This window comes from Gopherus evgoodei, chromosome 2 (genome assembly GCF_007399415.2).
Source record: "Gopherus evgoodei ecotype Sinaloan lineage chromosome 2, rGopEvg1_v1.p, whole genome shotgun sequence".
In the NCBI taxonomy this organism is placed as follows: Eukaryota; Metazoa; Chordata; order Testudines; family Testudinidae; genus Gopherus; species Gopherus evgoodei.
In genome coordinates, this window is record NC_044323.1 from 185,903,748 (window position 1) to 185,916,865 (window position 13,118).

The following is a 13,118-nucleotide window of genomic DNA, read 5'->3' on the forward strand; positions in this document are numbered from 1 at the left end:
TTAGCTTCCTCCTCTTTCTATTTATGACCAACCCACCTCATGCTTCCATTTGCCTTTAGTAGTCTATAGTGGTGATGCTCATTATGTTTTACTTAATTATGAATTACTTTCCTGTCATGAATCCATTGGTGTGGGTAATGATAGACTGTGGAAATAAATTTGCTTTTATTTAAGGAATAATACTATAAATATTTAAGAAGTACGTGGGTTAATCTTTATGAGCTATATAGATCAGATGAAACTGTTCTTTGTTTATCCTCTGACTTACATTACCTTTTGAAATGTGTAATTTAATGGAATAGACGATGCCTCTGTGCGTTTCACTGAGATCAAAACCGAGGTCTACAAGTTTTATAATCTGCTTTTGGCAGTGGACCATACATGTATACCCACATAACAGCCTTTTTCTTTTAGTACCTGTTACAGATGTGATAGTTGAGTTGCTCCACATCTCTGTTGTTAGTCACAATCAATTCAGTTTTCCTCCTTTTTAATTCCTGCTTCAATTGTGCTAGTTTCACCTGGGTTTGTTTCCCTAAGGTTAGCAGTGAATTTTGGGTTCATGAGAATCCAAGTATGACCAAGGGGAAATTCATAACAAACTTACTAATTTTGCCAGGCTCTCAGTGAGATCTGTTTGCCATTTGGGTTCTCATAGACACAATTCCAAGGAAATCTGAAGGTGTACAAACCTGCCGAGATTGACTGACCAAAATTTGTTTGTTTCACACAGTTCTAGTACCAGAGTAACCTTGATCTTAAACCCCTAGAGGAAAGTTAATGGTATCTGTGAAAGTATTTTTCTTGCCCCAGGAAGGAAACCTTCCTGATTTATTGAACAATGTGATTCCTTGCCTCATTGACTTGTACATTCTGTAAGTCAAGGTGAAATTCTGGCTTCTTTGAAATCAATGGCAAAACTCCCATTGACTTCAGTGGGGCCAGGATTTCCACCCGATGGTCTAATTCTGAAAGCCATCTAGTGCTCTTTATCATGTAGTTCCGTTCTATAGATTTTGTTCTGCCTTTATTTTTTTTAGAATGAGAATATAATGCAATATATATTTATTAAAAAGACTGCCAAAGGAACATTAAAATGACAAAGTAAACACTTAAGATTTGGCAAAGGTAATTATCCTTGAGAGCAACCTTAGCTGGGCTCCCATTTGCTTAGTGGGAGTTGAGCTGGTCCCTAAAATAATCTAACTGCTGATCTGCTTTTGCTGGCTCTTTTTCTCCCTTTTTGGTTGTCCTTTTTTTCCACCAATGACTGTTCATTTAGATTAGTACCTCTATTTTTCTGTGTATTCATATTTCTTAATATTCAGGAGCAGGGTATCTTCTGCATTTTCCGGACTATGGTGCCTAGAATGCTTGTGAGAGCCTGAATCCCCATTGGACTTTCTGTCCTGTTTTTTTATGCTCCAGTTTTTACATGAAGCAAATGTACATTTGTAGTCTTTTATTTTCTTTTAAATGTCTGACCCTGTCTATAGCTAATCCTGCAAAGAAAATGGCATCTAAAAAGAAAAAATAGAATCTGTGATAATCAGATGCAATTTTTAAATTTAACTCTAAATACATAAAAACTATGGTGTTCTTGTTTGTTTAAAAAAAAAATAAAAAGGAAAAGAGAGAGAAGCAAGCAAGCCACAATTTCTCTTAGAATTGGCAATAATTGAGGTGGAATAGTTTGAGTTGCCACAGAGTTGAATGGTTAAAGAGAATATTAAAGTATAAAAAGCTGACAAGTAACTTGGGAGCAATTAGGCCATTCCAGTCATCAAGACACAGCCCACTTCAGGAGATACACAGACAGAACTGCATGAATGTAAGACAAAAGTCAGACTTTTTTTAAGACAGAAAAAAGACATCTCAGCTGAATCATCATTAGAGCAGGAAAATTGGAGAGAAAGATGGAGCAGTTCAGAATGATCAGTTATTTAGTAGCCAACACTTCGATTTCCTTTTCCTACATGATCCTGGTGCTTTTCACCATTGCTACTGATAGAGCTTAACCAATAGTAGCAGTGGTGGGAAAGTTTTGACAAAAAAACCTTGCATAGACAAAATAATTGGGAAGAGCTTCTTTTCAAGGGATAAATGTTGCATTTCTGTTTCTATTATGCAATTGCTTTCACTATTATTTTACCCAGACAATTCAGGCCCATTTCCCACAGACATTTTACAAATGCTTTTTTGGGAAATGTGTCTGATAACTATCTCAAAGTGTCTAAATTAAGCTTTCTAGTTTCAACACTGCGGAAATATAATCTCCCACCCCCCTCCCGGATGTTTTGACCAGTGTTAAAACAATCTCTTTTTTCCCAAGAATCAGAGTTTGATACCTGTTGTATGTTACAGAATGGACTGCAACCTAATGTTTCCTGTGAGATTTCATCACTTTAAAAGGTTCTGTCCCAAAAGACATTCAGGAACTGAAAACAATAGCTCTTATCTCAGGCTGTGGTCTACTTTTTAACAGTTTTCTATATAGCTGGTTCAGTCGCTGTTAATTTTTGCTGATCCATGATGTACTAAGTGTATTGCTTATATAAAAGTTTGACTGATTGTTTTGCCTTTGAATGTCCCTATCATTTGCAAAGGATTGCTGAGGCTCTTTTTGTCTATTAAAATACTCTAGAAAGAGGTGAAATATACATTTTCTTAGTTTGCTTTATTTCCTTGAATACTGTTTAAGTTCAATGTACACATGAATTAAAAAACAAACCATTAGCTTATTTTTAAAACTTTTTGAGTTTAATCATTAATTATATACATATTTATAGTTGGCAGTAAAGTCAATATTTAATTAAATAAATACAGAGATATCACTTACTGATCTTCCTTAAACATCCCCCTCCAAAAGCCCTAAACGTGCTTCAACTCTTACTACGTACTTTTGACCTGTTGTTGCAGCTCAAATTCATAATAAAATGTGTTTTAAGGTAGATTTATAAAGCTATGTATAGCTGAGCACTAAACATGTTTCAATTGCCTTAAGAAGGTAAATATAATCTCAGGATTTGCAGTGTTCCTTATGTATTCCTTATATACAGGGAAATGTACTGAACACTGCACACTCTGAGGAAACATGGCATATTGAGGTTAGATAAGCTTTTAGTGGTCTGAGAGGCCGCATCTGTGCCTATTCACTCTGAGCAGTCAAGTACACATGTGTTATGATAGGAGTAATAGACTTGAATGGCTGCTGGTAGAGTGAACTCAGTATGGGGAAGAAGGGGTAGTCTTCACCTTGCCTTCCCTCATTCTTCCAATAGAGCTCAAATTTGTGAATCTTCAGGGTGCTCTGCAAAGCCTTTCCATTTACCAAGGCCTATGCCTACGGTGGTGGCTGGGCCAAATTCAGAAGCTGATCAATGGCTATATCTACATTAGGGTTTTCTGCTAACACAGCTATGTTGGTCGAGATGTTGGGATATTAGGTGAAGTACATGAAGAAAAAATACAGATTTTGGGCAATGAGTATGGAGCAGTATCTAGCTAGGAAAAATGTGATCACAGATTAATTCATAATATAGTCTCCCTGCTTGTTGATATTTTAAATGGCTATGTTTAACTCTTTTAAATGCTCTTTTTCCTGATTTCCAGCAGTATATTGTAATGAATGTTATGGTGCTGTTTCCTTAAAAGCAGCTACTATATAGTTAACCAAGGTATTGTAGCACATAGCTGCTTTGCTTCTATATGGTTAACTCAGTAGACTTACATAGATCTTTTATATTGAAAGTGCTTTAAAATCATTATCGGATTGTCTCACAGCCTTTTGAGGTAGTTATAGATGATATACCTATTTTGCAAATAATGAATTGAATCAAAGAGGTTATGTGACTTGCCTAAGGCCAGAGTGTGGCGCTTCTGTCTGAGTCATAGTTAAAAAATTAGAAGATCTTGTTACCTGGTCCCAGTTTCAAACTACTAGACTATGACTTTTTTCTTAATGGATGGTTGTATTTATTCTAATTTCCAAGTTGCTAAAACATCCACTGTCTCCCTTGGGAGCTCTATGACCATTTAGGTAGAAGTGCAAAGATCCATTATTATTCAGTTGCCACCGTGACACATACAGTTCTGTGTGTGCCTGAATCACCCACAACTTGAGTGTGGGAGTTGAGTTTCACACAAAATATTCACACATTAAAAATACAAAATACAAATCATATGATTATGATCTATCAAACCAATGGAACAACCACCCCCAAATAAAATAGGAGAGTCACCCCATCATAGGTGAGATATGACCAAGTGGAAAAAGCTTGCCCTTAGGCTCTTCTGTAGAAGAAAGCTGTCTTTTCAAAAGTTCATCCTGCTCCCAGGTGATGGGCAAAGGATGGATTATCTACTCCAATAATAGTATCCTATAATTGCATTGCAATTTGAGAGAAATGTTTAAACCATAAGCATTCCACACTGTGTGGAATTTCTCTGAAACATGTTGAAGCTTCAGTATTAGTGAAGCAACTCTACTTGAAATATTCTTCTTTTAAGAAATATGGTTTGTAAAATTGTTTTTTTTCAAAGACGTTTCTGAACTTGTGGAACTCCTTACCTGAGGAGGTTGTGAAGGCTAGAACTATAACAGCGTTTAAAAGAGAACTGGATAAATTCATGGTGGTTAAGTCCATAAATGGCTATTAGCCAGGTTAGGTAAGGAATGGTGTCCCTAGCCTCTGTTTGTCAGAGGATGGAGATGGATGGCAGGAGAGTGATCACTTAATCATTGCCTGTTAGGTTCACTCCCTCTGGGGCACCTGGCATTGGCCACTATCAGTAGACAGATACTGGGCTAGATGGACCTTTGGTCTGACCCGGTACGGCTGTTCTTATGTTAAGTATTTTGGTTATTTACCTTAAATAGATATTTATATGATCGATCCTAATTTCAGAGAAGTCCTGTTTTTTAACAGGTACATTTTCCCCACTTAATTGTGATGTTGGAACATTAATGTTAGGACTGCACTTCGAATGCAGAGTTAAAAAACAAAGTAATCTGTAAAAAAAAAAAAAAAAAAAAAAAAAAAAGTCTTGCCTATTGTTTAGTAGATTGAAATAATCTGTTGGAAAATTGCAGAAAGTCAAGGTTAAGAGGACATTCATGTGTAAAATGAATGTGTGTGTTTGCCATTGAATCAATTTTAACTCAATTCACTAAAAATTAGAAAATTGTTGAAGTGCAATACAGAGTTTTACGGAGATGTAATTCTAGCAAATATACATCATGTTAAACCCTATTACTGTAATATTACTGTTATAAATGTTTAACCTTATTACTGTTATAAATGTTCTGAATCTTAAAAATCCCATTCCAGTAAGACAAGTATTAACACTTGTGTTCTGACTAACTTCCAATTGAATAATTGCATTTTGCCTACCTAACATTTTTATATTACTTCCAAACGGTTAAGAACGTCTTCATTTTTCCGTGTTGTAAATATTGGTTGGCACTACTAGACATGGTTGAAGTGCATTTTGTAATCTATAAGTGATTTGTAAAATTCAAAGTCTTTGGTGATCCTTGGATTGAAAAGCATTTTAAATATTTTATAGTGAAATCTTGGCTCCAGAGACGTCAATGGCAAACCTACCATTAACTTCAGTGGAACCAGGATTTCAGCTGAATGTGTCTGTTCTCTGGCCTGGTCTACAGTAAGAATTTATATTGGTATAGCTTTGTCACTCAGGTGTGAAAAATCCATGCTCCTGGGAAACATAGTTATATTGCTTTAACCCATAGCGTAGACAGTGCTAGGTTGCCTTTTGGGGAAGTGGATTACCTATGGTGATTGGAGAAGCTCTGCTGTCAGCATAGCTATATCTACACTGAAGCTCTACAGCAGTACAGCTGTGCTGCTGTAGCGTTTTCAGTGTAAACATACCACTATTCTCATCTACTGCAAAACCCCACAGATTGGAGTAGTCTTTATTCCTCTGCTGTCATAAATGTTGTTCCTAAATGGGCCTTCCTGTAAGGGATATCCTTTCATTTTCAGTATATTTTTTCTGATAAATATTTAATTTTCAAAAATGAAAAGTGTTCTTTTACAAAATAGACCATTTAAGCACAAATTCACTTGAGTGGAGTAAAGTCTTATATTCCCTATCTCTCCACTTCAAAATTGCAGGGACATGAACAAAGTGCCTTATTGACTTAAGCAAATTTGAAAATAGGATGTAAGGTCCTAAGTCACTTGAAGATTTCACCCAAAGTAGACTTTTGATGCTTTTGCATTAAGCTAATTAATCTTTATAATTTTACATCAATGTATTTAATATCTTTTTGACGTTTTATTTTTATTTATACACAGCAGCATTTAGAGAGACTTCAAATATTTAAAGTAGGTTTGTGATTCATAAACACACATTTCTCCTGTTGCTTCAGCATATTGTTTTTCAGTCCCATTCACTAGGTGTGTAGGTCTGATAGTTTGCTCCAGAGTCATTTTTAAGAGGAGAGATTCACAATTTGGTTCATTTGAGCAAGAAAGCAATTTTAGGTCCCTTGCCATTTTACTGATGGGTTTCAGTTAATAAGATACAGTGCTGGGGTGGCTTACTTGAAAGAAGCACTGATTTTTCTGTGATGCTTATGGTATGTTTTAAATTCATGTTCAAGGACTGATTATTTTTGAATCTGTTGAAAAGTATTTAGGCCAAATTCTTTCTTGTAAGTATTTAATGGAAAATTGCATCTATTTCAATCAGCTGCAGCTTGAAAAAATCATTTTAAAATTCACTTTTTGCCAAGTGAGATCTAAGAAATATATTTCCAAACAGTATTTTAAATTATGGTGTGTAAATATTGGTCCTTTCTGTATTTCAGAGTGGAATTTTAAAAGTGTATCATCTTTTGTTCTGCTATATAATTTGATTACCAAAAGAAAGATGCAGACTAGACTACATGAATGTCACAGAATATTTTTATTCTATATTAGGAATGGGTGAATTGTTTCTGATAAAAATGTGTGAAAAGTGGTCCTTTCTCTCTCTCCCTCTGAACACAGATGTTCTGTTTTTAGAATCAAACCTTGCTTACTATGAAATGTTTGAGAAATGGTCTTTCTCTCCCTTCCCCTCTCCCCCACCCCCATTTGCAGCTTCTGGCTGGGACTTTTGAAATATCATGAAAAATGGTGGTTTTGTGATATATTACCAGATGTTCCAGGTTGGATTGGTAGGAGTCTGTTTCCACTAAACCCAAGTTGTGAAGGGAGAATCAAGTCCATCAGTCTTGCCTTTGAAGATAGGAGGAATCTAGTCCATTCAGTCTGTAGAGGAAAGAGGTTATGCAGGAAGGACTGGGTACTAGCAAGGCCTTTTGGGGAAAAACTGGTTGGGGGAGTGTCAGAGGGATCCCATCTAAGTTTGGATAATTTAAACATGAATCATATATGTGTGAACTATTAGATGCTTATTGAAACTGACCCTAAACCTTTGGAGGCCCATCTACTACTATTTGGGATTCCTGCTGAAGTTAAGGCTTTTTCACATTCCAATATGACTGCTTGAGTAAAAACATATGAGCAATAATATGTGTCACACTAGCATCCTCACCAATGGTACAGCAAGAGGAGAGGGAGAGATTCATTTATTTGGACTTTTATGACCTGATGTGCAGACAGCTAAAAAAATTGAAGTTAATTGCCCTACTATGCTATTCGTAGTTCTGTTTTATTTTTGAGTTTCATACATTTGGTTATACTGGATTATCCGGATACTGCCATTCACTTTCTCATCTTTTTTATTGTTAATATCCGGAGTCAATTGTCTGGTTGCCTTTATGTTCAATTATTCCATTTGCTTTTTACCTTGTTGCCTTGAGAGTTAAAAATGGAAATATCATGGTTTATGTCATATTCAGGGCAAAGAAAAAATATTGCTAAGAAGCTGTGAAATTTTAGGAAGATAGTATAAAGTGAGACCCCTCATGTTTTATTACCATAGTTGAGTCCATTTAAGCTCCCAAAACTCATCTTTTGAAGGTGTTAGAGACCTCTCAGTAATCCTCCTCAAAGGAAACCTGCCCAACTCCTTCAAAAGAAGAGCCTGGGAGTTTAAATTCAAGAATTTAAAAAATACTAGATCTGTCCCAGATCCTTCTAAGCCCTGATCATCAAGTTGACCTCCTTACAAACTCCCAAATCATTTTCACTGAGGTAAAAAATAGTCATTTCTGGTGTCTGCTCCCTGTCTGCCAAGATGTATACCAGGGCCACAGCTGGTGCCAGAGCATGACCGTCCTTCTCTGCCACCTCAGGATTGCCTTGCCACTGAGACCCAGCTGTAAACCTCCAGAAGACCTGGCAGCCTTATGTGCTTGGTTTTCATTACTTTGCTTGCTATATGCCACTCCTCACCTGACCTGTTTGCTTGGTACTGAAACTGGGGAGACAGTAAAATTAGCTATTCAGAATGCCAGACTCTGATTTTCCATCTGGGATCCCATAAAAGTTCTGTATGCAATTTGAATGGCATCATTCAATTGCTTGAATTCCCTATGTCCCTAGTCCTAGTTGGGCTGCAGTATTGGTGCCCCAATCCTGAATAAGTGGAAACCAAAGACGTGCAAGTAGCCATGATATTGTTATGTACTTTTTTAAAACTGCCACCAGCAACAAGTTTCCCAGTCCTGTGGTTGCAGACGTCCTGACAGATGGCAACACAGTTTATATGCCCAAATGATAAATGCAGTCATATAGTTGTTTGGTGTGTTTCTTTATCTTTATTAGCATGCTTCAGAAAACTCTTCTGGGCTATATTATATTTCATTAGTTATTGTTTAAAATGATTTCTATATATTCATACTGCTCTCTTTCTGGCATCCAAATGCTTTATAATATTGAAGTAGTATTGTGTTTGTGATAATGAACATTATTTATTTTTAACCAAGAACAAGAGTGACTTTTTCTTTTCTTTTCTTTTCTTTCTTGATACTTCTGCCTACTAAATGGCTATTGGGAAATGTCGGCTTTAAAAAAAGCTGCTGTTAACTTTCTGCCTTACTCTGTTCATGGCACTGCCAAGACTAATCCCAGAAAAGCTTGCAGTGAGCATTTTATGATCCTTCTGTCCTTGCTGCAATGAACTAATCTGGCTTTAATATATTGTCAGATAAATCAGACACACTGACGTCCTTGCAGTTTCTTATGGGTGTTTTTCTTAATGCTTCCCATCCCCCAATTGGTCATCAAACTCTCTTTTCATTTAATGATTCTGCCCTCACTATTTCATACATTAATATTGTTAAGCCAAATAAGACACAGGAGAGGGGAAAATGTACTGTATTTTTCAAGATTTCTAAAGTGTACAAAATGGTTTAAGGATAATGGTAAGAATCTGTCACATTAAATTCTTTTCTAAATTTTATGAAGGCTTAAATGAGTATTTGAATATCTTAAGAGATGATAGAGCTGTAATTCTGCTTGTGGAACTCATGTATGATTTCTAAACTAAAAGGCTGGAAATTTGTGGCTTAGTCCTTAGATTCTCATGCATTTCTGTTTTTTATGGTAACACTAAAGTCTGAGTAAGTCTGCACCTGGATTTTTGACTGAAATTGCTCACCCCTTGCTATTACTAGCAACAGTGGGAGCACTAATGTAGACAAGTCTGCACAAAACAGTGCTGAAAAGCCAGAAGCAGCAGGTGCTGGGCCTAGCACTTGCATCATCCCTGCCATCACAGGAGCTGAAACTGGAAGGCAATGGTGGGAAATATAGCCAAAAATTCAAACTGTAAAAAGGGCTTTCATGTGAAAATCTCTTGAGCCTGTTACTTTTTAGAAAGACCTTGATTACTGATCTGCAGTCCTTGCACAAAATTTCACTGGCTGTAGGGTTTAACCATTTGATTTTTAAAGTCTGAGTAAACTACTTTGGTTATCTCTTTAAAATAGGGAGGAAGAATAAACTAGACCAATTTATATGGCATATTTACTGGTGTGAAAATGTTTTTTGGTTCTTTTTTAATTAAGCTAGTAGTGCCTTTGCATTTCTACGTATAAAAGTTGTATTTTGTATATTTTTGTTTTGCTACAATTGTGTGTATTAAAGTATTGGGAAGGGTTTTTTGACAGTAAACTAATGTATTTTAAACTTTAAATAGGTGTCTCAATGCATGTACCTATTGCAAAACCAAGCATGCCAGAGGAGACCTAGCAAGTTATCCAATTGAAGAACTAGTGGACAGGGCAAAACAGTCTTTTCAAGGTAAGGTTATTTCAATTATCTCAATCAACTTTAAGATTACAAGATCTTACTCCCACAGGTAATTTCCTTTTTATGAGATAAACTTGGTAGTAGGTTAATGTATTATTTGTATTACAAATATGTTCTAAGTGTGCTTGCTGGTGCCCGCTGCAGTTAATTCCTGCATTCATTACATTATGCACCAGTACTTTCAGGAGTATTTTATTGGTCTTAATCTTGTCTATAAAAAGGTCCATCTCAAGGTTTATTCATGATGATGATTTGAAATTTTTTTTGGTGCCCTTCTTAAAAATAGGAGGGGAAAAGTTTTCTCATTTCAGATCCTTTTATGTGACACAATAAAAATTGCTTGTGTTTTAAAACTAATTTTAGTGGCTCTTAATCCTTCACTTTATGTATTGTAAAGTAGTAAGAAGAACAATTATTTTGCATAGAATGTGTGCTTACAGTAAAAGCAAATTTCATTAAAACCTCAATAGAGTTCTTAAGATGCTGTGGTTCTTCTTCGAGTGCTTGTTCATGTCCATTCAAAGTAGGTGTGCATGTGCTGCGTGCACGCCAGCCGGAAGATTTTCCCCTAGCAGTGTCCGTAAGGTCGGCCCTGGCGCCCCCTGGAGTGGCGCCACTACTGCACCCTATAAAGGGGCCCGCTGACCCTCCATCCCCTCAATTCCTTCTTACTGCTGGCGACGGCTAGCTGGAATTTCTCTTGTGCATAGCAAGTTAGCAGTGTCCTATCCTTTTGTATAGTCTGTGTATATAGTTACGTTATAGTCAGTTTACTTAGGTCATTGTATATAGTTCTTGGTAGTTCCCCCCCCCCCCAAGTTTCGTTGTCCACTGGGCCATGCCCGGGTCTCCCGGGTTTAAACTCTGCAAGGACTGCGGGAAATTCATGCCCAAGAGTGAACCGCACCCTGCTTGTTTGAGGTGCCTCGGAGAGAGCCACCGGAAGGACTAGTGCTCTATCTGTAGAGGCTTCAGCCCAAGAACTCTTAAAGACAGGGCTTAAAGACTTAGAGCCTCCTGATGGAGGCTGCCTTGCGGCCACCCTTGAACCCGGAGCTGGCCGAGGTGGTGCCCAGCACGTCTTCCTCGGTGCAGAGCACCCCAGCACCGGCATCAGGATTTAGGGCCCAGCCCAAGTTGTCTAAGACCCGGCACCGGACAGAGTCGGGTCATAGGAAGTCGGCCTCAGTGCAGCACCACTCACCGTTTCCGGTGCCCAGTAAGAAGAGAAAGCCGGTGAGGGAATGGTTACTCCACCAGGACCCGAGGCCGACGCCGTCCGCGGGTGCAAGCGGACAGGCTGGGCTACAGCCCTTGGCTGCTCCGTCAACTCCCGCACCACAGAGAGGGCGGTCGAGTCTGGACCGGCCTTGATCCCCGGACCTCAGTGGAGACTTGCGCCTCCCTTCGACACCAGAGGCATTCGAGGTGGCCTCAGACTTGATGGGACTCCCGGCGCCGGCCTCCCCGCACCATAGGGAGTTGCCTACCGCGGCCCGCCCCCCGGTACAATCTAGGGACAAGTTGGCCATGCTGTCGCCTCCCTCCCCGCACCGCACCACTAAGGCAGCACCAGACCAGATTAGAGGCTCCCTGCTGCCTCAGCACCGCTCTCCAGCGGCACCGGCTGCTGCTTCCCCCCAGGTACTCATACTCAGAGACCTCAGACTCAGAGGCAGACTCCTACTGGTCCAGCCGGTCACGGAGCAGGAGATCGGTTTCCGAGGCAAGCCACCAGCGTTTACCCACAGTGGCAGCAACAATGGCATCCGTACTCGCACTGGCCCTTTTGGACCCCCTGGGCCTACCACCAGTCAGTAGGCCAGGTGTTTGGTCCTCGATCAAGGTCAACCTCGGTCTCCTCGGTGTTGGTGGCCCCTGCTCAGCTGCCTCCTTCACCGTCACCGGGCAGGGACGTGCCATATCCAAGTTCAGCACCCTCTAGCCGGGCAGCAGCACCAGCAGTGGCTTCGGTTCGGTCTCAGCAGGCACCGCCCGATATGCCAAGCTGCTCACTGGCAACCCCGGTACCAGTCATGGTGCCGCAGTTGGAATTGGAACTGGCCCCGCAACCACAGTACCGTGTGCCGCAGGACCACGAAGGACTGCACGCACCGGAGGAAGGGCCGGTCCATGTAATTTCCTCATCGTCTTCCCTGGACGAAGCGGTCTTGGGCACAGCTGCGGCACCGGCCCTGGAGGACACTCGAATCCGCCAACAACTGCTCTGGCAAGCAGCTCAGAGCCTCGCAATCCAAGCTGAGGAAATCGAAGTGGATGCCTACCTTGCAGTAGACATCCTGACTCCCTCAGGGCTATCCAGGGTCGCCCTTCCGCTGATAGTCTATAGCGGATACGTCCCGCACCTTATGGCAAACGCTAGCCTCACTGGCCCCTACTGCCAAGAGAACAGAGCGGCGCTATTTCGTCCCCTCTAAAGGGCAGGAACACTTGTACGCCCACTCCCCGGACTCCCTGGTGGTGCATGCGGCCAACCAACGGGAGCGTCAAGGGTGTCAGGGTCAACACCAAAGAGCAGGGACGCTAAAAGACTTGACCTCTTTGGCAGAAAAGTGTACTCCATGGCAGGCCTCCAACTCCGCATTGCCAACCAACAGGCAATTGTAAGCCGATATGGTCATAACACGTGCTTAGCTATGTCTAAGTTCACGGAGCTCCTTCTCCAGGACTCGAGGTCAGAGTTTTCGGCCCTAGTGGAAGAGGGGAAGCTGATCTCCTGAGCCTCTCTCCAGGCTGCCTTAGATGCGGCGGACTCAGCCTCGCGCACCCTAGCCACGGGCCTGGTCATGCAGCGGGAGCCTGGCTCCAGGTCTCGGGCCTGCCCTATGAGGTCCGGCAGACCATTCAAGACCTCCCCTTCGA

The 13,118-nt window shown here is 40.2% G+C and overlaps 1 protein-coding gene across 3 annotated transcripts in view; it reads left to right on the top strand.

Moving 5' to 3' along the window:
* CDKAL1 (CDK5 regulatory subunit associated protein 1 like 1) overlaps positions 1-13,118 on the top strand; it is a 654,086-nt gene that overhangs the window by 259,859 nt on the left and 381,109 nt on the right. For all 3 annotated transcript variants that reach the window (XM_030552528.1, XM_030552526.1, XM_030552527.1), the window contains exon 9: positions 10,123-10,226. In XM_030552528.1, coding sequence (XP_030408388.1) covers positions 10,123-10,226 — 104 coding nt within the window. The remainder of the gene's footprint in view (positions 1-10,122; positions 10,227-13,118) is intronic.